General features: G+C 48.6%; 1 protein-coding gene across 23 annotated transcripts in view; it reads left to right on the plus strand.

The window, feature by feature from the left end:
* rims1a (regulating synaptic membrane exocytosis 1a) overlaps positions 1 to 25877 on the plus strand; it is a 908397-nt gene that overhangs the window by 311541 nt on the left and 570979 nt on the right. For all 23 annotated transcript variants that reach the window (XM_070884742.1, XM_070884748.1, XM_070884749.1 and 20 more), the window contains one exon: positions 21050 to 21263. In XM_070884742.1, coding sequence (XP_070740843.1) covers positions 21050 to 21263 — 214 coding nt within the window. The remainder of the gene's footprint in view (positions 1 to 21049; positions 21264 to 25877) is intronic.

Genomic DNA, 25877 nt, shown 5'->3' on the forward strand with positions numbered 1-25877 from the left:
GCCAGGGACAAGTCATATGAGGAGCTGGTCGCACTCATTCGTGACCAGTTGAAACCGAAGGAGAGCATCTTCATGGCCAGATACAAATTTTACCATCACTGCAGACCCGAGGGCCAGGATGTCACCAAATATGCTGCGGACCTCAGGAGACTCGCGGCGCCGTGTGATTTTGGGGCACACCTTGACGAGGCGCTGCGGGACGTTTTCGTCATGGGGATCGGCCATGAGGGCCTCCTTCACAAGCTGCTATCCACGGAACCCACAGTCACCCTGACAAAGGCCATCACCATCAGCTGGTCATATATGACCTCGACGTGCAGCACCAAGCAGATGATCCACACAGTCTCGAACCCGGCAGGCACTGTCCACAGGATAGCGCCCACCACGGACAAAACTGCAGAACGTGGCTCTGTTCAGGGCAGAGAGCACGGACCTCGGGGTCCTGGAACTCAGAGTCTGCTGAGGGGGGCCAATCAAGCAGCACCATGCTGGCGCTGCAGAGGAAGCCATGGGGCTCACCGGTGCAGGTTTGCGGAGTATACGTGCAACACCTGCCACACGAGAGGCCACCTTCAGCGTGTGTGTAAAAGAAATCGGACTCACCATGTGGCTGAGGAGATGGGGGATGATCCACTGTTCAGTGAGGAGCAGGCAGAAGATGATGAGGTATTGGGACTGTATACGTGCACTGACGATTCGACCCCAGTGATAATGGAAGTGAAAATTGATGGAGTCCCAGTGAGTATGGAAGTGGATACAGGATCGGGTCGTTGATGAGTCAGAGAACTTTTGATAAACTGTGGGGTAACCCAGCTGCACGACCCAAGCTGGTCCCAGTCACGGCAAAGCTGCGTACTTACACCAAGGAACTGATGCCTGTTATCGGCAGAGCGGATGTGCAGGTATCTCACGGGGCGAGACGCACGGTTTACCTTTATGGGTCATTGCAGGCGATGGGCCAACACTCCTCGGCAGAAGATGGATAGGGAAAAGTCCGTGGGAGCTGGGAAGACTACTTCACTCCTCCACAGACTGCTGCTCCCCGGGTTTCCAAAGGGCAGCGCCAACCGAGCTGGAGCTGCAGCAGCAGCCCAGAACTCCTGGCCCCAAGCAATCCTGCAGCCTCAGCCTCCACCCAAGGTTACAGGTGCAGCCCATTGCTGGGGTGCAGGCCGGCGGGGCGCTGCGGTCCATTGGTGGCCGGGGGACCCACGTAGCAGAACAGTCGGGCGGCGGCAGCGCCGCGATGGTGGCGGTCACGGTGGGAGCGGAGGCTGCAGGCACGGCAGCAAGCAAACTGGCACTGCCGCTGATGTTTGTTGTTCCTCCATCTGCTAACGAAACGCTGCGCCAAGTTTGAGAATGCCAGCATCGAGTAAGTCCAGCAGAGGAAGAGGATCGTGGACAAATGCCTGAAACCTTTCCCCAATTCCCTCTCCCCACCTTCTGTGTTTCCCTTTCCCTCCTTCCGTGTTTCTTCTTCTTCTTTCTCGGCCAGCTGAACACTTAAGATGGCGGCGCCCAATGGAAGCCTCGTGGGAGCCACAAGATGGCGTCTTAAAAGGGAAATGCTCCCGGGCGTCTTAAAAGGGCCTCACACCACTGCGGTCCCCACATAAAGACTTTTGGACTTTTGTAAGGCTAGAGCGAGTCTAAGTGTGCCATGTGAATGTAGGAGGATGGATTTATGACAAGAAATAATATTTTAATGCTGGGTGGTCACTGTGTTTAAAATTATGGACATGAATTGCGAATTATGACAAGAGTTAATATTTCAATGCTGAATGGTCACTGTGTTTAAATTCAGTGACGTGGATCCGTGACCAATATTACCAATGGGCTAATGCGTTTTTCGATTTAGGAGATTCAAGCCACAGCTTTTTGAACTGGGGGGACAGTGATGTTGTATATTGCTCTGGTACATTAAATGTATGATAAGTACAATGGTGTACCACAGAGGGCGCTGTAGTGGGAGACCTGAAAGTACCTGCACGAGGCAGTATAAAAGGCTGTCCACCACACATGTGGAGCACTCTGGAGCTGTTCAATAAAGGACCAAGATCAACACCAGACCGTGTGGAGTCAGTGATTTGTGTGCTACATACATCACATTATTCACAACCTCAGGACATCCCAAAGTGCTTCGCAACCAATGAAGTACTGTTAAAGTGTAGTTACTGTTATATGGTGAAATGTAATGAACTAAAGGGGAAATTTTACCAATGCAAGGTCCCAATACAAAGCCTCACCCGCCAGGAGTGGCAATCATTGGTGCTCAACCTGGTTTTATATTGCTCACCTTAAACTGAGTCCCAATATGGCCGGTAAAACATGGGAAGCTCATCTACGATTTCCTCCAACAGACTCCAGGACTGTTATTTGTAAAATGTACTCAGTGATAGCTGTAGAAGTTGCTCGACTCACAAATTATTTGGGATATTTATTTGCTCCTACAAAGATTGTAGGTTACACGGCCTCTGAATGTTGCCTAGTCCTGATGTTCAGGGGTGGAAAAAGCTATGTTATAGAATTGCTATATTTTAGGAGTAAATTCTACCTGTTCCATAACCAGTTGAGCAAGCTTGGTTGGATCAGCTATGTTTCTGACAGCAGCAACAGCTCCTGTCCCAAGGCTTTTCCCATCCATGATGATGGCATCAAACTCAGGTTCACCACATCTATCCGCTAATGGCACTCGGGCTGGTGGAGGTTACAGAGATGAGGAGCGAGACCTTGGAGGAATTTGAACACGAGGATGAGAATTTTAAAATCGAGGTATTGTGGACCAGGAGCCAATGTAGGTCAATGAACACAGGAGTGATGGGTGAATAAGACTCGGTGCGAGTTAGGATGCAGGTAGCAGAGTTTTGGATGAGCTCAAGTTTATGGCGGGTCGAAGATGGGAGGGCAGCCAGGAGAGTATTGGAATAGTCGAGTCTGGAGGTAACAAAAGCACGGATGAGGGTTTCAGTAGCAGATGACAGGCGATAATACAGAAATGGAAGTAGGTGGTCTCTGTGATGGAGAGGATATGGGGTTGGAAGCTCAGCTCAGGGTCAAATAGGGCATTCTCTTTCTCTCCCTCATCCCTTTCAGATTCACATTCTGTCTCTGTCCCCTCTTGCTCGTGTTCTCTTTCTCTCTCCACATCTGCTTTGCATTCTCGCTTTCTTCTTTCCCACCCAGTTCACATCAAGTGGGTGCCTTAGGGCTCAGTGTTGCGACGTCTGCAGTTTATAATTCATATCAATGACTTGGATTCAAAAAATTAGTAGAAAGTGATAAAATTTGCCGTTGATCCCAAACTAGGAGGGACAGTGAACATTGGAACAGGAGTAGGCCAGTCAGTCCCTCCGCCATTCAGTGAGATCATGGCTGATCTGTATCTTAACTCCATCCACTTGCCTTGGCTCTATATCCTTTTATACCCTTGTTCAGCAAAAACTTAATGATCTCAGACTTAGTGATTAATTGAGCTATCAGCTACTGCTTTTTGTGGGGGAAGAGTTCCATACTACTTCTATCCTTTGCGTGAAGAAGTATTTCCAAACTTCTCTCCTGAATGGCATGGTTCTGATTTTATGGTTATGTCCTCGAGTGGAATTGGAAGAGGTAGTTCAGAAATTACAATCTGCGTACTTCATGAATAGCATTGAAATAGCTATGGTTGAACCGGAAAGAGACCTTCGTAGACTCAACACTGAACATATCCAACTAAATCAGAGCAGCAATCGACAAAGTCAGTCTAATGTTGAACTACATAGTCAAAACAATACAAATACAATACAAACCAGTGGACGTAGTGACCAAACTGTCCAGTTCTCTGGTCTCACAGCATCTTGAGTACTGTGTCCAGTTCTGGTTGGCATGACATGAGGGAGATGTTCAAGAACTGGAGGCAGTGCAGGGAAGAGCCACGAGATGGATCTCGAGTGTCAGAAATACAAGCAGAGAAATATGGGTTTTTCAACCCAGACAGAAAGAGTCTGATTTTCTAGGGATATTAGTGCAGCGCTTAAAATCCGGAACCCTCGGGACCGAGGCCATTCCGGACTTTCGATTTGCTTTCTGACGTCACGAATCCGGAAACGCCTGAGCCCAAGGGGAACGCTGCACCTGTATGAGAAGCTCGGTTTAGTTCTTGTTCTTTTTGTTTCCCATGACGCTGCTTCTTTACTATATTTCTGTTCAGCCGCATCCAAGCCTTGCAGATGGAGCTGACAGCCGTTCAGTTGCTATGGCAACAGCTTGAGGAAAGCATTCAAACCAATCGAGATCTGCAGAAGAAATCGGAACAACTCTATAATGCGCTACAATCTACCATTTGTACCCCACCACCTTCTCTTTTTGCCTCCTGGATTTGCCCCGCTTGCTCCACCGCCGCTGTCGTTACCTTGGGCCTCCTCACCGGCCCACCTGACCAGCTCCTCGGCAGAACCCCCGCCAAGGAGCTGTTCGGGCTATGCAGCCCCGCTGAGGGAGAGGTCGTCGGGCAGGGCCCCGCCGATGAGCTATTCATGTCGGGCAATCCCGCCGAGTAGGTCAGCGGGCCGGCGAGGAGGCCTCGAGGTAAGGGCAGTGGCGGTGAGGTGAGCGGTGGTGAGGCGGGGCCCCGAGGTCGGCAGAGTCAGTGGGCCTGGATTCCGGAACTCCGGATTCTCGATGCTGCACCTGTATCTAAAATTGTTGAGGGTATAGAAAAAGTTAACCTGAAATTGCAGGAGTACGCAGGTTCTAAATAATAAAAGGTAATTTTGAGACCATTAGCAGGAAATTCTTCACACAAGACACCCGGAGAGATTAACAGAGGTAAATACCCTGGGCATCATTTAAGAAACAGAAAATGTTGGAAATATTCAGCAGTTCAGGCAGAAACTGTGGGGAGAGAAACAGAGTTAATGTTTCCAGCCGATGACCTTTCGTTGGAAGCGTGACACCGAGCTTCCGGTCGCCTGTCGCTTTAATTCTCCACTCCACTCCCACTCTGTCCTCTGCCTCCTCCACTGTTCCAATGAAGATCAACGTAAGCTCGGGGAACAGCACCTCATCTTTCAACAGCGAGTTAATTTCAGATCATAACTGTTGTGTTATGGCGAAAGAGTCAGACTGAACACTGAGCTCAAAGTAAAGTGTGACTTTAGTCTTTTATTGCAGGTCTCCAGAGTGCCTCTCCAACCTGTGAAGCCTCCTTAAATACCTGTGTTCCCAAGGGATTATGGGATCCCTTGGGACTCCAGGGGATGAGCCCTCTGGTAGCTGTAGAGTAAATACAAGTCCACATATATAACAACATTCCCTCCTCAAAGTCAATAGTGTAACTATTTACAATGTGAGTCGATCTGGGGCCCTTCTTGCCCTGGTTGATCGGCTCGGTGTGAAAGCTGATATTGAATCATTTGTTGGGCCCTCGCTGGGCTGCTGTGCAGCTGGCCTTGTTGGGCTGCCTGGTGTGTTGGGCCCTGCAGGGCTGCTGTGGATGATGGGTTTTGCTTCGTGGTCAACCATGGTGCTGGTTGCCACTGGTGTGTATTTTGGGGGATCAAAAAAGGTAGGGTCCAAGGTGGGTTGCTCAGGAGAGTCGTGAATCTGAGTTTGATTTGGTCCAAGTGTTTCCGGTGAATGAGTCCATTTGAAAGTTTGATCCGAAACACCCTGCTCCCCTCTTTGGCCACGACAGTGCCGGGAAGCCACTTGGGACCTTGTCCATAATTTAATACAAATACAGGATCATTGATTTCAATCTCACGTGACACATTTGCACTATCATGGTATGCACTTTGTTGAAGCCGCCTGCTCTCTACCTGTTCATGTAGATCAGGGTGAACTAACGAGAGCTTTGTCTTAAGTGCTCTTTTCATGAGCTGTTCAGCGGGTGGGATTCCAGTGAGTGAGTGGGGTCTCTTGTGGTAGCTAAGCAGGACTTGGGATAGGCGAGTCTGCAGTGAGCCTTCAGTTACCCTCTTCAAGCATTGTTTGATGGTTTGCACTGCTCTCTCTGCCTGACCATTGGACGCTGGTTTAAACGGGGCAGATGTGACGTGTTTGATCCCGTTACGGGTCATGAATTCTTTGAACTCAGCACTGGTAAAACATGGCCTGTTGTCGCTCACCAGGACATCGGATAAGCCGTGAGTGGCAAACATGGCCCTCAGGCTTTCAGTAGTGGCAGCGGACGTGCTAGTCGACATTATCTCTCATTCAATCCACTTGGAGTACGTGTCTACAACCACAAGGAACATTTTACCCAAGAACGGGCCTGCACAGTCGACGTGTACCCTAGACCACGGTTTGGAGGGCCAAGACCATAAACTTAGCGGCACCTCCCTGGGTGCATTGCTTAACTGCGAGCATGTATTACACCTGTGAACGCAGGACTCTAAGTCCGCATAGATACCGGGCCACCACACTTGGGATCTGGCTATCGCTTTTGTCATTACGATGCCTGGGTGGCTACTGTGGAGGTCATTGATGAAGGTGGCTCTTCTTGGGGACCACTACTCGATTGCCCCACAGAAGGCCTGTATAGACATTTCATCTTTGCGCCGCTGGAACGGCTTTATCTATTCCTGCATTTCCACTGGGACACTGGACCAGCTCCCATGAAGCACACAGCTTTTGACTAGAGATAATAAGGGGTCCTGGCTTGTCCAGGTTTTGATTTGCCGGGCAGTGATGGGTGATTGCTCACTCTCAAATGCTTCATAACCATGGCTAGATCTGCGGGCTGCGCCATTTCCACCCCCGTGGTGGGCAATGGCAGCCTACTGAGAGCATCGGCGCCGATGCTGTGTTTGGCCTGTGGCAGATGGCGTAATTGTATGCAGACATTGTGAGCGGGCCGATGCGTTGGTATTTATTCCTTTACTCTTAGAAAACGGGGATATAAGTGGCTTGTGGTCAGTTTCCAATTCGAATTTTAGCCCAAACAGGTATTGATGCATTTTCCTTACTCCATAGACACACGCTAATGCTTCTTTTTCAATCATGCTGTAGGCTCTCTCAGCCTTAGACAGACTCCTGGATGCATAAGCAACCGGTTGCAGTTTCCCGAAATCATTAGCTTGTTGCAATACACACCCAACGCCATATGACGACGTATCACATGCTAGTACCAAACACTTACATGGATCATACAACACAAGCAATTTGTTTGAGCATAACAATTTTCTCACTTTTACAAAGGCATTTTCTTGGCTTTTGCCCCAAACCCATTCGCCCACTTTTTGTAGTAAGACATGTACTGGTTCTAACAGTGTGCTGAGACCCGGTAAGAAGTTACCAAAGCAGTTCAAGAGTCCCAGAAACGACCGCAGCTCCGTCAATTTCTGTGGCCTCGGTGCGTTCTCAATTGCCTCTGTCTTTGCATTAGTGGGCCTGATGCCATCCGCCACAATTCTCCTTCCCAGGAACTCCACTTCAGACGCCAGGAAAACGCACTTCGAGCATTTTAACCTGAGCCCCACGCGGTTGAGTCGACTAAGAACCTCCTACAGGTTCTGCAGGTGCTCGACTGTGTTCTGACCTGTGACCAAGATGTCGTCCTGGGCTTTCATTACTGCCACTCTATAACTGACCTACCGAGGGAGCATAGCAGTACCCGCAAGTAATCTTGGCTTTACCTGCCCCAGCTGTAGGGAGGCTTATTGTGTTCACTCAGCAGCCCTATCTCTCAGACACCATGGGCCCAAGTTTCGGGTCGCGCCTAGAACGGTGCAGCCCCGACCTGGACGCCTGTTTTTTACGCCACAAAGTGCACCTAAAAAAAACTTACAGATTCTCCGGCTCCCTGCTGGTCCTCTGGAGTCGGGCGCGGCACAGCATGAGCTGTAGTGCAGGCTAGAAGGGCCGAATGGCCTACTCCTGCACCTATTTTTCTATGTAGGGAGCGGAGCTAGGTCCCTGCGCTGAAAACAGTGCCGGGACCTCTGCACATGCTCGCTACAGTGGGCGCGCATGTGCAGTAGCTCAGGCGCCCAAAACTGTGTGGGAGGTGCCCGAGATAGCCCGTGCCGTAGCCAAATGGCCTCTTGGGGCTGCGTGCATAAGGCTGCCTCCCACGCCCAGCTCCTGCTTCCTTCCGAACCCCACTCGACTCCAGCATCCCCCGGACCCAGACCCAACCCGCCCTCCCCCTCCTCCCCCGGACCCGAACTGGAACCGAACCGACCTCCTCCGCCTCCCACGACCAGCCCGCGACACAGGACTGGTCAAGACCAAACCATTCGCACAGTAAGGGTATGAGGGGAGGGGGAAGTCTTGGGCCCGGCAAGTTCTGCTCTCCCTCAACACTGTCCAGCTCCAACTTTCCTTCCTCTCCTTTCACACAGGCTACGGTCTCATGAACTTCTCCTTCCCCTTCTCCTCCCCCTTCTCCTTTCTCCCCTTCCCCTTCTCCCCCCCTTCCCCTTCTCCCCCCCCTTCCCTTCTCCCCTTCTCCGTTCCCCATCCCTTCCCCTTTCTTCCTCCTCCTTTCCCCAGCCCCTCATCCTTGACCCTCCCCCTTCTCCTTTCCCCTCCCCCTCCTCCTTCCCCTCCCTCCTTCTCCTTTCTTCCTCCTCCTTTCCCCATCCCCTCATCCTTTACCCTCCCCTTCTCCTTTCCCTCCCCCTCCTCCTTTCCCTCTCCACCTTCTCCTTTCACCCTCCTCCCCTTCTCCTTTCCCCTCCCCCTTCCCTTTCTCCTCCCCCTTCTCCTTTCCCACCCCTTCTCCTTTCCCCATTTCCCTCCCCCTTCCTTTCCCCTCCCCCTCATCCTTTCCCCTCCCACTTCTCCTTTCCCTCCACTTCTCCTTTCCCCTCCCACTTCTCATTTCCCTCCCTCTTCTTCCTTTCCCTCCCCTCTCCTTTCCCCCTTCTCCTTTCCCCTCCACCTTCTCTTTCCCCTCCACCTTCTCCTTCCCCCCACTTCTCCTTTCCCTTCTCCTTCTCCTTTCCCTCCTCCTTTCCTTCCCCTTCTCCTTTCCCCTTCCCCTTCCCTTCTCCTTTCCCTTCCCCTTCTCCTTTCCCCCCCCCTTCTCCTTTCCTCCCCCTTCTCTTTTCCCCTCCACCTTCTCCTTCCCCCCACTTCCCTTTCCCCTTCTCCTTCTCCTTTCCCCTCCTCCTTCCCTTCCCCTTCTCCTTTCCCCTTCCCCTTCTCCTTTCCCCTCCCCCTCATCCTTTCCCTCCCACTTCTCCTTTCCCCTCCCACTTCTCCTTTCCCCTCCCACTTCTCCTTTCCCTCCCACTTCTCTTTCCCCTCCCCCTTCTCCTTTCCCCTCCCCCTTCTCCTTTCCCCTCTTCTCCTTTCCCCTCCACCTTCTCCTTTCCCCTCCACCTTCTCCTTCCCCCACTTCTCCTTTCCCCTTCTCCTTCTCCTTTCCCCTCCTCCTTTCCCTTCCCCTTCTCCTTTCCCCTTCCCCTTCTCCTTTCCCCTCCCCCTTCTCCCTTTCCCCTCCCCCTTCTCCTTTCCCCTCCCCCTTCTCCTTTCCCCTCCCCCTTCTCCTTTCCCCTCCCCCTTCTCCTTTCCCCTCCCCCTTCTCCTTTCCCCTCCCCCTTCTCCTTTCCCCTCCCCTCCCCTTCTCCTTTCCCCTCCCCCTTTCCCCTCCCCCTTCTCCTTTCCCCTTCCCCATCTCCTTTCCCCTTCTTCTTCTCCTTTCCCCCTCCCCCTTCTCCTTTCCCCTTTCCCCTCCCCTTCTCCTTTCCCCTCCCCTTCTCCTTTCCCCTCCCCTTCTCCTTTCCCCTCCCTTTCTCCTTTCCCCTCCCCTTCTCCTTTCCCCTCTCCCTTCTCCTTTCCCAGTCATTTTCCAACATTCCATTGACTCTGGATCAGTTCCTATCGAGTGGAGGGTAGCCAATGTAAACCCACTTTTTAAAAAAGGAGGGAGAGAGAAAACAGGGAATTATAGACCGGTCAGCCTGACCTCAGTAGTGGGTAAAATGATGAATCAATTATTAAGGATGTCATAGCAGCGCATTTGGAAAATGGTGACATGATAGGTCCAAGTCAGCATGGATTTGTGAAGGGGAAATCATGTTTGACAAATCTTCTGGAATTTTTTGAGGATGTTTCCAGTAAAGTGGACAAAGGAGAACCAGTTGATGTGGTATATTTGGACTTTCAGAAGGCTTTCGACAAGGTCCCACACAAGAGATTATTGTGCAAAGTTAAAGCACATGGGATTGGGGGTAGTGTGCTGACGTGGATTGAGAACTGGTTGTCAGACAGGAAGCAAAGAGTAAGAGTAAATGGGTACTTTTCAGAATGGCAGGCAGTGACTAGTGGGGTACCGCAAGGTTCTGTGCTGGGGCCCCAGCTGTTTACATTGTACATTAATGATTTAGACAAGGGGATTAAATGTAGTATCTCCAAATTTGCGGATGACACTAAGTTGGGTGGCAGTGTGAGCTGCGAGGAGGATGCTATGAGGCTGCAGAGTGACTTGAATAGGTTAGGTGAGTGGGCAAATGCATGGCAGATGAAGTATAATGTGGATAAATGTGAGGTTATCCACTTTGGTGATAAAAACAGAGAGACAGACTATTATCTGAATGGTGACAGATTAGGAAAAGGGAAGGTGCAACGAGACCTGGGTGTCATGGGTACATCAGTCATTGAAGGTTGGCATGCAGGTACAGCAGGCGGTTAAGAAAGCAAATGGCATTTTGGCCTTCATAGCGAGGGGATTTGAGTACAGGGACAGGGATGTGTTGCTACAGTTGTACAGGGCCTTGGTGAGGCCACACCTGGAGTATTGTGTATAATTTTGGTCTCCTAACTTGAGGAAGGACATTCTTGCTATTGAGGGAGTGCAGCGAAGATTCACCAGACTGATTCCCGGGATGGTGGGACTGACCTATCAAGAAAGACTGGATCAACTGGGCATGTATTCACTGGAGTTCAGAAGAATGAGAGGGGACCTCATAGAAACTTTTAAAATCCTGACGGGTTTAGACAGGTTAGATGCAGGAAGAATGTTCCCCAATGTTGGGGAAGTCCAGAACCAGGGGTCACAGTCTAAGGATAAGGGGTAAGCCATTTAGGACCGAGATGAGGAGAGACTTCTTCACCCAGAGAGTGGTGAACCTGTGGAATTCTCTGCCACAGAAAGTGTTGGGGCCAATTCACTAAATATATTCAAAAGGGAGTTAGATGAAGTCCTTACTACTCGGGGGATCAAGGGGTATGGCGTGAAAGCAGGAAGGGGGTACTGAGGTTTCATGTTCAGCCATGAACTCATTGAATGGCGGTGCAGGCTAGAAGGGCTGAATGGCCTGCTCCTGCACCTACTTTCTATGTTTCTATGTTTCTCCTTTCCCCTCCCCCTTCTTCTTTCCCCTTTCCCTTCTCCCCCCTTCTCTTTCCCCTTCTCCTCTCTCCCCCACCTTTCCCCTTCCCCTACTCCCCCCCTTCCCCTACTCCCCCCCTTCCCCTACTCCCCCCCTTCCCCTACTCCCCCCCTTCCCCTACTCCCCCCTTCCCCTACTCCCCCCCTTCCCCTACTCCCCCCCTTCCCCTACTCCCCCCCTTCCCCTACTCCCCCCCTTCCCCTACTCCCCCCCTTCCCCTACTCCCCCTTTCCCCTACTCCCCCCCCTTCCACTACTCCCCTACTCCCCCCCTTCCCCTACTCCCCCCCTTCCCCTACTCCCCCCTTCCCCTACTCCCCCCTTCCCCTATTCCCCCCTTCCCCTACTCCCCCCTTCCCCTACTCCCCCCCTTCCCCTACTCCCCCCCCTTCCCCTACTCCCCCCCTTCCCCTACTCCCCCCCTTCCCCTACTCCCCCCCTTCCCCTACTCCCCCCTTTCCCCTACTCCCCCCCTTCCACTACTCCCTACTCCCCCCCTTCCCCTACTCCCCCCCTTCCCTACTCCCCCCCTTCCCCTACTCCCCCCCTTCCCCTACTCCCCCCCTTCCCCTACTCCCCCCCTTCCCCTACTCCCCCCTTCCCCTACTCCCCCCTTCCCCTACTCCCCCCCTTCCCCTACTCCCCCCCTTCCCCTACTCCCCCCCTTCCCCTCCTCTCCCCCTTCCCCTACTCCCCCCCTTCCCCTACTCCCCCCCCTTCCCCTGCTCCCCCCTTCCCCTACTCCCCCCTTCCCCTACTCCCCCACTTCCCTTTCTTCTCCTCCCCCTTCTCTTCCCTTCCCTCCCCATCCCTCCCCCTGCCCCCCCCCTCTCTCCCTCTACCCCCCCACCTCACCCTCCCCTCGCTGTCAGAAACACAGACACTGACAGACAGAGAGTGAGAGACACACACAGACAGAGAGATAGAGACACACTTGGGGGGGACATCCCAGCACGCTCCAGACACACTGGGGGGGACATCCCAGCACGCTCCCGGTGCTGCAGTCGGTAAGTAGAAAATGTTTTATTTATTGATTTAAAAAAAATATATTTTTTATTAATTTTTTTGATTGATTTATTGATGTTTTTATCATTTATTATTGATGATGGCTCTTTATTTGTAAAACTGAAGTGTTTAATGTTTGTAAACTTCCCTTTAAACCCCCCCTCCCCCATTCCCTACGCCTGATTTGTAACCTACGCCTGATTTTCTAAAGTGTCGACAAGGTTTTTTCCAGCGTAAAAAAATCTTCACTTACTCCATTCTTAGTTAGTTTGGAGTAAGTTTTCACTGACGAAACTCTGAAAACAGGCGTAAGTGGCCGGACACGCCCCCTTTTGAAAAATAATTCAGTTCCAAACTGTTCTAACTGACTAGAACTGGAGCATACTAAATGCCGAGAATTTGAATTTCTAAGATACTCCGTTCTACACCAGTTGCTCCAAAAAATCATGAGCAACTGAGGCCTAAACTTGGGCCCATAGTGGTGTGTCTGAAATAAAAAGGGACATGTACAGATTTGTCAAAATCAGGAGGAGAAAATAGGCTAGTGTTTCAGATGGGAATTATATCAAAACTACAGTCTATGCCTAATATTCAATCGTTTTTATGTTTAAAAGAAAAATTGGATGATCCAATAATTTGAATTAACCAATGTAAATAAAATGGCTACATTAAGAGTTCAAAAATAATGGACTTATCCAGTACGCTGGGATTTCATTCTAACGAAGTCCCTCAGGGACTGAGGTCATGATATCATGGGCTGTCCATTTAAAACTGAATGAGGAAGAATTTCTTCTCTCACAAGGTTGTAAATCTGTGGAATTCACTGCCTCAGAGAGCTGTGGAAGCTGGAAATTGAATAAATTTAAGACCGAAATAGACAGTTTCTTAATCGACAAGGAAATAAGGGGTTATAGGGAGCGGCGGGGAAGTGGAGCTGAGTTCATGATCGTATTTAAATGGTGGAGCAGGCTCATGGGGCCATATGGCCTACTTCTGCTCCTATTTCTTATGTTCTTATGTTCACTATAGTCAGGTTTGGCAATTTGCTGCATCAGAAAAATGTACAAATGAACAATTTTAATTGAATATAATTTTTCTGCTTTAAAAAAAAGCTACATAGTGCACACTGCTTCATGTTATTTTTCAAAACATGCTGTTTCTATCTTGTTAACCCATCCAAAAAGACCCTCCGTTCCAGGTAACAACTGCGAGGTTTTGCACAGATACCATTGCTTTTCTGAACTCATCCAGTAAAGGAACTGCTGGTTCTGTGGCTTCTGTGCCCTTGTCACCATAAGTTTTCTCATTCTCTGTGTTTTTTGTAATTAATTCACGGGATGTGGGCGTCGCTGGCAGGGCCAGCATTTAGTGCCCATCTCTAATTGTCCATGAGAAGGTGGTGCTAAGCTACCTTCTTGAACTGCTGCAGTCCGTGTGGTGAAGGTACTCCCACAGTGCTGTTGGGGAGGGAATTCCTGGATTTTGACCCAGCGACGATGAAGGAACGGCCGATATATTTCCAAGTCAGGATGGCGTGTGACTTGGAGGGGAACTTGTGCACTTAAATAGCAGGCTGTCTTATCAGACAACGAATGCAAACGTCATACGGGATTTGCACTACAGTAGGGTATCTTTCAATTAGCCTCCACTTGAATTCCATCGTTGTATCCGGATAGATGCTACCCAAGTGCTGTAGTCGGGCTGATTTCCATTCAATAAATCAGGCCTTGCCATTGGAATCATTAAAACTGGTGTTTGTTATAAGTAGTGTTTGTAGGGCGATTGTATCCAGTTACAGAAGCTCCGGCTAGAAATGTTAACCTGTGGCAAAACTACTTACATTTTTACACTCCCTGGATGAATTCTGAAGACTTACTGCTGGAGTATTCTACAAGGGATAATTCACATTTTAAGGACTCAATTTTCCTCTTTGCTGATTTTTGGAGGCTGAACGGCTGATTTTTTTTTGTGTCCGATTGCGGCGAAAAAAAGATCCAACTTTCGCCAAAGTAAAATAAAATTTTGCCGCTGGCGCTTCCCGAAATTAAGTCTGCGGCTGGAACTTCAAGTGTGTGCCAAAAAGTCTCTGAGCATGCAGCGGGAAAAAAAGATCACAGTAAACTTCCTGGTCTGGATCAAACCTTGAGAACCCATTTGGATCGGAGCTGGATCTGGACATTTAAATTTTAGCTGCAAAAGATGGATCCGGGGAAGGAGAAGGACAAGGAAAAGGGGAAGGGGGAAGGGCCAAGACATTTCTCGCAGAAGAAATTGAGCCCCTGGTAGACATCATTGAGAGGAGATGGGATGTGCTGGAGAACAAAGGGAGAATGGGACAAAAGGAACTGAAACCCTCTCTACCAGCAAAACTTTGGGAACAAGTTGCAGAAGAGTTCAATGCAGTGGCCATGACCCTGAGAAGCAGCATGCAGGTCAAAAAGAAGTGGCAGCACCTTGGCCAAGCAGTTACTGTAAGTAATATTTTTATTTATGCACTGCAATTACATTTATAAATGTGACTAATGTGTGTGTATGTGTGTATGTGTGTGACCACCACAGCAGAAGGACCTCTCATTAAAAGTTCTATTTTCATCTTTGCAGAGGAAGGTGTCACAGATGAACAGAGAAAGGTCAAAAACCGGAGCATGTGTGCCAAATAGGCTGCAACTAACAGCCGTGGAACAGAGGATCGCTAATATGATTAAATCTCACAAGAGACGATCAACCAGCAATGTGGACGCTGGGCCCAGGTTACCGACAGAAGGTAAGCTCTGCAAATTGCACAGTCTGGGTTGGCATCGTGGTCTTTAAAAAGAGCCTGCGCTGTGTGACCCGCGTACTCATGTCACCCTGCCCCCTTGCCCCCTCCCTTGCTGCTAACCAAACATATGCTCTGTTATGTTTTGCAGATGTCGCACATCAGGAAGAGACAGAAACTGAAGTGGAAGCAGAGCATGATCAGGAAGCCGTCAGTCCAGATATTCTTCTTCAACATCAGGACGAGGATGAGCTGGACAATGAAGGGCAGCAGGAAGACCCCAATACTGAGATGTTTACATTGGAATTGGAGTCGGTGAACCCCCTGAGGGTGCCAAGCCCTTTGCTGAGCGATACAACCGACGCGATATTTCGCAGTGTACCGTTTGAGGCTGCGGGTTCCAGTGGGTTGCAGCAAGCCACACCTGGGAGGGTGGGAAGGAGAGCTCAACCTGAAATGCAGGATGCAGGGGACATGGAACAGTTCACGGAAATGAGTAGGGAGAGCATTGAGCTAACCAGATCGCTCCTGGACACCATGGGTGGGGTGAGGGTAGAATTAGTGGCACTGTCAGTCGAAGTAGCAATACTGTCTAGAGGAACGGGAGCACTGTCGGGACAGATGAGGGCGGGAATATCGGAGATGAGGGCGGGAATGTCGGAGATAGTTGATGCAATAAATGGACACACCCAGGCTGTCATTGCCCATCAGCAATTGGCAGCATCAACTGCTGACATTCACTCCATCCCAGACTAACCTCAGGAAGTGTGCCGCAGTTTGATCCACAGACTAAGAACTCGGGCCTTCCACAATGCTATCTGCTAGGTCTGTCCCTGTCCACCCCCACCAACAGCAACTGAGCCTTCACGTAGAAAACAGAAAAAACCTTGAGGTCGGGGGGGAGGAAGCAGAAGTCTGCGACAACGGGCATGGGTTTGAGTCGAGACAGCAAGAGGGGCGCACAGCGCTAAGGTCTTTGAATAAGGGGGAGGAGAGATGGCTGCAGCTGGAGTTTGTTTGTTGCTGCTACTTGTTTTCTTCATTGAAAGTTTAAAGTTTGATTTAAAAAAAAAAATTTCAGCACAACTGTACAAATGTTTAATAAACCTAATTATTTTTTAAATTTAACCAGAATCCTGCACGTTATTTTTTTAATTAAAACAACATAAACCAACACAACATTACATACATATGATGTACATTATATTTTCAGACTAACAGGTGCAAAGAGTCAACACTGTCGGGCCGTTTAGCCTTCAGGCAGCAAAGCGATCAGATTAGCTGCTGACGCAAGTCTCTAGCTGTGGCTCTAGGTGCACAAGGCCGCCTCCTCCGCCTTCGTCCTGCGGGTTGAGATGGTGACATAGGTTCGCCCTCCTCCTCCTGCTGCTGGTCCTCCTCATCTTCCTGCTGCTCCTCCTCCTCGTCTTCGTTGTCAGTCTCCTCCTCCTCCACCCCCACCTCCCCTCAGGTGGATCTTCAATGTCCAGTACCTGTCCCCTCATGATGGCCAAGTTGAGCAGCATGCAGCACACGACAGTGAACTGACCGACATGGTGAGGGGCCTATTGCAGGTAGCCTCCAGAGTGGTCCAGGCATCGGAAACTCTGCTTCAGTATGGCAATTGTCCGTTCTATGACCCTCCGTGTCGTTATGTGCGACATGTTGTACTGACGCTCTGGCTCAGTGCGGGGATTGCATAGGGGTCATAAGCCAGGTGGCAAGCCTGTACCCTTTGTCCCCGAGCGACTAGCTGTGCCCTTCTGGAGCTCCTGAAACATTGCAGATATAACGCTCGTAGGATGAAAGCATCATGGATGCTAGCTGGATATTTGGCATCCACTGCCATGATCATTGCAGACGAGCTGGACATTTGGGGAGCGGAACCCTTTCCTGTTGCGATAAATCTCAGAGTCGTCCAAAAGTGCTCGCAAGGCGATGTGGGTAAAGTCGATCACACCCTCTACCTTTGGGAAGCCAGCAATTCTGGAGAATCCCACAGCTCTCTTTCGCATTTCCTGCATGGTCATAGGGAAATTGATTAACTGGTGCCTTTTGGCATACAGTGCAGCAGTCACCTGTCGAATGCAGCAATGTGTGGCATGCTGCGAGATGCAGCACATGTCCCAGTTGCTGCCCGAAATGAGCCAGAAGCATAGAAGGCAAGTGTTGCAGTGACCTTCACTTCCACAGGTAGGGCAGTCCTCCTGCCACTTCTTGGCTGTATGGCTGACCTGATTAGCTGGTAGATCTCTGTGATGATCTCCTTTCTAAATCACAGCCTGCGAATGCAGTCTGCCTCACTCAGGTGTAGGTATGAGCGCCTGTCCCTGTAGATTCGATCAGGGTATGGCCTCCTCCCCATTAATGCCCGAGTGATCTGGTTTCTGCGATGATGGTGTCACATTATCCATCGCCTCTGCATGGCATGCATGCAAAACGACCTTATGACACGAGGCATAGTCAGAATTGCACCCATAATTATTCTTAATTTTGTTGTTGTTGTTGTGAGACTGTATTTACTGAAGCACTTCCACCTTTGCTGGGTAATGCCCTAGTAGAACAGACCACACCCTGGTCTGCGCATGTGTAACACTAGGCTCTGTCTCTATGGAGACGCAACGTACAGTGATTTATGGCACTATTTATAGCTTTTGCTGAAATGCGTATGTTTGCTGCTGTACCGTCTCCGAGTTCGGAGTGCATGCCGGCAGGATCGCTCCCTCGGCCAGCCAGAAACACACGAGATCGGCGCTCAGCACCGGGGTGGGGGGGAATGGAATCCAAGCGCCGAGCTCGTGTGCTTGTGTCCGGCCGAGGGAGCGATCCTTCGGCCGGCCGGCACTCCTTCGACCCGTGCCTGGAGCCCCATGAGCACAGATTCTGTGCTGAAGTGGAGTCGCAATTTGCCCATTCTCAAAAACATTCTGTGGGAAAAATTAACTTTGAGTCATTTTCCGAGTTCCCTCTGCAAAAATCAACATGAATTTGTGTTTTAAATCATCGTCTTCCCTCGCCCCCAAAAACTTGGAAATATACTCAGTGCTGATTTCCTTAAGTTTAACATAGGGTTTTTCTGATCGGTACTTAAGGCCACTGCGCCGTCCTGAAAAAAATCGGTTGAAGGACCAAAAACGGCACGGAAAAATCAGTTTTTACCCAGACATACAAAAAAATCCGGCGCTGACAGTGGCTGCCGGCGTACAACCTTTGAGGAAAGTTGCAAAATCAAGATTGCTCAAAAAAAAATCAGCAGATGCCAAAAAAATAGCACCTAACGATGGCGAAAATAAAGCCCTTTATGTTCATTTTGCAATTGCCATGCCTTCTGAGAGCATTTCAGTCATTGAAGTGAAAGATAATCTACAGCGCCCTCTAGTGGACTGTGCTCTGTAGATTTGATTTTCCCATTAAATGTTCAAATTAAAACATTACATTTTCCAATGTATGTGCAAATGCGTACACAGATGCTCTTTTTAATATTTCAAAGTATTTGTATTTGTAATATGAATTTTGAATTTGGGCCTTGCATTTCTAGTCACTTTGATGTGTTGATAGTATAATCTGATTTCAACTTTTGGTACAAGAAGTGATAATAGGAATCTTAAAAATGAAATATGCAGAGTGAGGGGGAGTTGACTATCACCTGTCACTTAGTGTTTTCATTTAACTGGATATTGTGTTGCTCCCGGTGGGAATCCAATCTAGATAGTGTCCACCAGAAGTGAGGGCCAGGGCTTTTTTTCAAGTAAGACTTTGATGTACACAAGTTTCTTTCTGATAGAAATGTAATTTTCTTAAGTTCTCGAAATGCTGCCGAAGAAAACTTGGCGAGTTGCAGCAGTGCATCTTGTAGTTGGTACACACTGCAACCACGGTACGCCAATGGTGGAGGGAGTGAATGTTTAAGATGGTGGATGGAGTGCCAATCAAACGGGCTGCTGTGTCCGAATGGTGTCAGGTTTATCGAGTGTTGTTGGAGCTGCACTCATCCAGGCAAGTGGAGAGTATTCCATCACACTCCTGACTTGTACCTTGTAGATGGTGGAAAGGCTTTGGGGAGTCAGGAGGTGAGACACTCTCCACAGAATACCCAGCCTCTGACCTGCTCTTGTAGCCATAGTATTTATGTGGCTGGTCCAGTTAAGTTTCTGGTCAATGGTGTACCTCCAGATCCCTCTATTCCTCTACCCCATTTGGACACTAACTTTCCAAGGAGTGTGTGGCTCCTTATTACTACCAAAATGTACTGCCTTGCACTTACCGTCAAACACATAATATTGAAGTGGAAGAGCTTTGTGCCTTTTTCTGACTTCCACAGATACATCCTCTCGCATCTCTCGTTTTCTATTGACCTAATTGTAAATCTGTGATGAGCCATTTAATGATTGGGCTCCAGCAGGATGTAATAACTCATACATTTGAAGTATTGGAATCTTAAAAATATTGACCCAGAAATCCCGGGTTCTTCTTTCTGGATTTGACTAAAAATAGGACAAAAGATGCGCATCTACCTTTTGGTCGAATGCCCGCCAGAGATCCTGGAGTCGAGGCCTTCTCTTCTTGCGCAATAGAGCGCGTTCACATTGGGACATCCGCTGGAGTCGCGTGGGCCTGGACACCCAATCACGGTAAAGTATTTTCTCATTTATAGTAATAAGAATTTCGTATGTCTGAAACTCCTATTACTATGAATGAGAAACACACCCAAACACTAGATAAAACATAAAAAAAAACACCTCACATAAATACACTAGAAATTAAAGTTGATAGAAATGTTTTTGAAAAAAAAATATTTGCCAATTTAAAATTTTTTAAATTATGTTTTAAAATAAAATTACCTGAGTGGGCAAGGTTTTTAACATCAGTATGTAGTTTAACATTTTATTTTCATGTTTTTAAACTCTTACGCTGGTAAAAGTAGGCTATGTGCCTGCTTTTACCAGGTGCAAGAGCTTTAAGGACATTCGCAGGGCAAGGGATGGGCAAATAGCCCAATCTCTACCGTGGGAATATCCTCGCTCCTGAGATGTGTGCGATCTGTCAAGCCAGAAACTTGACGGATCGGAAAAGCTGGTTTTCAGCACATGCACATTGCGCGCTGAAAACCGGCTTTTCCGCTGCCTTAGAAACTCCGTACGAACCCGGGGAGGCCACGATTTCTGGGCCAGTATTTTTGATTACTTTAATCATTGACATAACTTGACTTTTCGCAATCTGTAACATGTTATCACTGGAAAAGCTTAAATGAACAAAACCAAGTTGATAAGCATGCTCCAGAACACACTCGAAAGCACAAGACAAAAAAGGGAAGGAAGGTGAACACTTTGTATGTGCAACAAGGAGTAGCATTTTTTTTTAAAAAGAGGTTATGGTAAACATGTTGGTGCTTTGAGGGGATTTAATGGGATGCGATTTACTGGTTGCAGGTTTACATCGATAATCTCTCTCTTTTGGATACTCACTGATAAGCTGTGCATTTACAGAATTAACTTTTATTTTGGATTTCCAGCATTTGCATTTTCTTTTCTATTTGCATGAAAATGATGTCCCTAAGAACATTTTTACGGATTGAAAATTCTGAAAGCTCTTGGTGTCTCCAGGTAATGAGAATCTTTGGCCTTGATTGTAGCAGGCTGAACATCAAGCTGGCGAGGGGTAAAGACTGGAAATATTTGGCGAGACATCAGCAGTATTTACTATTTTTTTTTACAAAAAAGCGGCACTTGTGAATTACTTCACGTTATTATCATTTTGTGTGATATCCCTTTAAATAATCAGCACTGGATTCTCCCTTGGAAAAATTCAGCAGTAGGACTGGGGTGGAAGAGCACTTTCTTGTTGGGATGCAGTGGGTGGAAGTCGTGACTCTGCCCTACACAATACAGGGATGATCACCACTACATGTGAAAATAGAAACTGAAATCACAGGCCTCACTTTGTTTTATTCACCTTCCCCGCAGGCGATTGCATCAGCAGTTTGAGAGCTACAAGGAACAGATAAGGAAAATTGGTGATGAAGCACGTCGTTACCCAGGGGAACACAAGGATGACGCTCCAACCTGTGGCATCTGCCACAAAACCAAGTTTGCCGATGGCTGTGGCCATATCTGCTCTTACTGCCAGACCAAATTTTGTGCCCGGTGTGGGGGTCGGGTTACTCTTCGGTCAAACAACGTGAGTACACTCGGCAATGCCTGATCGAGGCTCTGCACATCATTTACATTTGTGAGCTACCTCACTTATTCATCTGACTGCATTGTAATAACTTCATGATTTGCGATCATTCCTGCATTTGGGAGCAAGGCACGGACCCTGTTCCCTCATTTTAACATATCTAACTTAATGGAATATATTTCCCTCAGTTTGCCATGCAAGCAAATAAGTTGGCTTCCCTGCTTTATATTCTCACCAACCATTTTGCCACGGAAAATATCCCCACACTATGTTCACAAATGTGCCTTTTCTTGTTGTTTGGTCTCCTCCATACATTAGTGGGTAGATTTTGTCACAACAATGCCAGTACATGGGAGGCTCCACATATCGTTCAATGAAATAGTGAGGCATGAGTTTCCTTCCAATCTCTCCCATACCTTCTCAGTTTTTCTGCTGGAAGGTATTGAGAGAGGGAGGCAGGCACTTGTGCATTGAGAAGATGGTAGAATCAGAAGGAGAGTTACCCGGGGTTATCCTGGTGGACTTCCTGGTTTCAGATTGGTGCTGACTTGAGGCATTGGAACATGTTGCCTCCCCGCCCCTCACCCTGGGGTACGTTATTTGCTTCGGAGAGACCCCAGAAAGTGGGGAATAGGGGCAAATGTCTGGAAAAAAGGAGGGAATTTCATCCTCAAAAATTAGAAAGAACATTACTGAATTTTAATCACAACTTTGTTGACTCCCACACAGACAAGCCTGGAAATTGCTGTTCATGTGTTAATTGCGGATAAACTTTGAGTTACTAAAGGTTTCTGGTAAAATATACGCCTCCTGGTTTACCCACGTTACTGCTTTTTCAGTCTGTGGGCATAACTGTAGCAATTCTCTCCCACACATTAGATGAGTGAGCAAACAAGAAGGAAGCATCATTAACTTCTTCAAATCTACACTGCGCTATAATTAGGAGACCGTTAAGCACCTGAAATTGCGATATTCACACATTGATCTGGACCTTGAGTACAAAACCCAGAAAACAATGAATTACATGCATAAATTTGGTAAATATACTGATTCTGCACCCTCAGAGGGGAGTTGGAATTGAAGGGAGTGAAGGTCAGAGATGGGGCTGACACTGTAGCATTGATTCTCCAACCTACACTGACTTCATGATTCTTCACCGTGATTCAGGGAATCGACCCCAAAGAATATCTCCTTCACAATGAAATGGTACAAATTTAGTAAAGTAGGCTTGGCTGAGCCATTTGAGAAGGAAATCATAGAAACTTACAGCCCAGAAGGAGACCATTCTGTTCAGCGTGCCTGTGATGGCTCTTTGAAAGAGCTATCTAATCAGTCCCACTCCCCTGCTCTTTCTCCACAACCCTGTAAATTTCTCCACAACCCTGTAAATTTCTCCAGTTCAAATATTTATCCAATTCCCTTTTGAAAGTTACTACTGAATTTGCTTCCACCACATTTTCAGAGCGTAATAATTCGCTGTGTAAAACAAGTTTCTCATCAGCTCTCCTCTGACTCTTTTGCCAATTACCAATATGTTCTCTGGTTACTGACCCTTTTGCCACTGGAAACAGTTTCTCCTTATTTACTCTATTTAAAAACCTTCATGATTTAAACATCTATTAAATCTCCTCTTTGCGTTCTCCTCTGAACAGAGAAGGTTGAGTTTACCAATACAAAAGCAATACTAATATCTGTGTAGTATGAGAATTTATTCGGTGTGATAGTTTTGATTAGACAGTTAGAATTCTACTAGCAAAGCAAGTCAAGAAATGTTGATCATGCAAAGTTCAGGGCAATTTAAGAAAAAAGACTGGCGTAAAGACTTATGGCCTAGTTTGGAGACAACAGGAGGAATTTCAACCCCTCAAACAGCTAGGTTTGGATCTGATGGCATGTAAAAAGTCTGAAACCTGACCCCACCCGCACACTTCCAGTTTTAACGGAGGTGGGATGGAATGGACGGGCAACCAACCCGCTCACAGGAGGTCATTTAAATATTATAATGTAGCTGAGTGCTTCAGAATTGACCATTTAAAATTTAACCCTAGCTGCCTGGGTTTCCTGGGCCTTGGGAAACCCATCGGCTAAAGGGAAGCAAGGACGACTGGATCCAGGAGGTAAGTGCCTTACTTGCTTCATCCATCCTCGCGATCAGACACCCTTGATCTCCCCACATCCCTTCTGATCTCTCGGTTTGTATTCAGCACTGAGAATTCGTCTGGATTAGAGTAGCTTCCAGTCCCGAATAGGAATCCTATTTGTGTACATAGATATATAGACAAAAGAATACTGTGGATTCTGGCAATCTGAAATGAATAGAGAAAATGCTGGAGGTACTCAACAGGGTCAGGCAGCATCTGTGGGGAGTCAACAGCCGAAATTTTAATTTGGAAACGGGTAGGGAGCAGGGGAGGGAAGCTGCTGGAAAGTGGTCGAGAAACCTGGGAGAACAGGTTTCCCGCAGGCTGTGCCAAATTTAATGGGCGGACCTGATTAGCATTTCAAAGCACTGAGTCCTGCCCGCAGCCAGCCAGTTGGAGAGGCTGGCTGGCTGATAGACAGGTAGATGTGCGGCACCAGGCCACAGGGAGGAGGGGGGGGGGAAGGCTGGGGGTCGGAGGAGGATTGTGGCTGGATGGGGGAGGCCAGAGCGGGAAAATTGGAGGAGAATTGGGGGGCCAGAGCGGGTGGGTGGGAGGAGGCTGCATTGTGATGGGGGCCAAAGGGGGAACTGGGGGGCCAAAGGCTGGAGAGGGGATCGAAGGCCTCGCGGGGGAGGGGGGGGGGGTGTGGCTGGAGGTTGAGGGCAGATCGGAGGCCTCTTGGGGAGTTAGATCGCAGACTTCAGGGTGGAGCTGATGGTGTCGGAGGCCTTGGGGGAGATCGGAAGGGTCGGGGGTGTCCGATTGCAGGTGGAGCGGCACTTGCCTCTTGGATCTAGCAGTCCTGGCGTCCCTTTAGCTGGCAGGTTCCCTGAGACCTGGAAAACCCGGCCAGCCAGAAATAAATTTGAAATGGTGGGTCACATGAGGCATGGAACCTAATTATAATAGTTAAATGGATGACCCACCTCCTGGGAGCAGATTGGCTTCCTGCCCCCCATCCCACCTCTGTTAAAACCGGAATTGAGTGGTTTGGATCAGGATTCAGTTTTTTTTTTTAACTTTTTAACCTCCCACTTGACCCCACCTCACCCAGTTTTTGGGGTTAAAATTCCACCCCCAACGTTTCCGGTCGATGACCTTTCATCAGAACTGCAAAAGGTCATCGACCTGAACCGTTAACTCTGTTTCTCTCTCCATAGATGCTGCCTGACCTGCTGAAGGATTCCAGCATTTTTCTTTTTATTAAAGACATAGGTCCCGGTTTTCATGAGCTGCAAGGCCCGCCCATTTGCCGCCCAAAGGACCGCCGATGGCCGCCGAGAGACTGGGTAGTACTTTGCCTGAAAGATTCCTTTAAAAGAGGTGGCAGTACCGCCCGGCGGCAAAATAACAGCTTACGCCGTCAGTCTGAACGGCAGCGGGCGGGAGCTCTCAATCTCGGCGGCAAAGGAGCTTGCCACCGAAGTGCCGCCGAGGATGGAGTCGGGCCCAGGGAGGGCGGAAGACCTGAAAAGTAAAAACATCATTTAAAAAAAAAAAATCACCGGAACACCTTCATCCATCCAGGTAAGTCGCAGTAAAATTTTTTTTTAAAAGATGTTCACTAACCTTCTTTTGCAAGTCTTCATAATCTACCGTGAGTGTAAGAACAGCCTCCTTGCAGCGGTCCTTCCCCCTGCTGCTGCCGATTCCTGCCCGCACCAAACTGGCATCTCGGCGGGTGGGAGGCCACTCACGCAACTTAACCTCCAGAGGTCGTCAGCGGGTGGTTCCCGGCGGTGTTCCCCTCCCGCCCGCTCCAGCCAAGAGGAAAACGGCAGGAAAACTCTGAGGCAGTGGGCGGTAAGGCCACCAATATTGAAGCCGTACAGTACTGGATTTTCGGAGGGTTTGTGACAATTTAGCACCTGGGCGAAACACACACTTTTTTTTGGCGCTAAACGAGTCGCATAACATTTTGCGCCCGGGCGGAACTTTCGGCAGTGGTTTTGCGGTGGTGCTAAAACTTAGCACCCGCCCGATATTTTCACCGTTTGGATGACGTTGCTCGGTGTGCAACGCTGTGCTAATGTCCTGGCCGGAACTTTCGGTGATATCACCAAATTTACCGTCCGCCCGGGAACCCACCAGCAAAAAGCAGTCTAACCCAGGTCGGACCGGCACCATTTTAAAAATTGAGCAGAAGATGAGTGCATAAAAGGATTATGAGAAGAAGGCTGTGTTTTACACACTGAAGTTTTATGTGAGTTTATAGTTCATTTTAAAGGATATTTAAGGACAGTTTAGAAAAAATGGGGGCTAAATATGTCAGCCATTATTCCTGGCTGCTATATCTATGCGGCGTAGAGCTGCAAGAAGGCTTATTGATGATCATTTTGAATGTAATCGAAGAGGTTGCAGATGTATGAGGAGGAGTCCTTGCCTCCTACAAATTTACAGGGAACAGCCCTTATACCTGCAGCTCTCTGAGGCACAGTGCATTTGAAGGCTGTGCTTCTAAAAAGATATG

The sequence above is a fragment of the Pristiophorus japonicus genome, chromosome 7 (assembly GCF_044704955.1).
Source record: "Pristiophorus japonicus isolate sPriJap1 chromosome 7, sPriJap1.hap1, whole genome shotgun sequence".
NCBI lineage: Eukaryota > Metazoa > Chordata > Chondrichthyes > Pristiophoridae > Pristiophorus > Pristiophorus japonicus.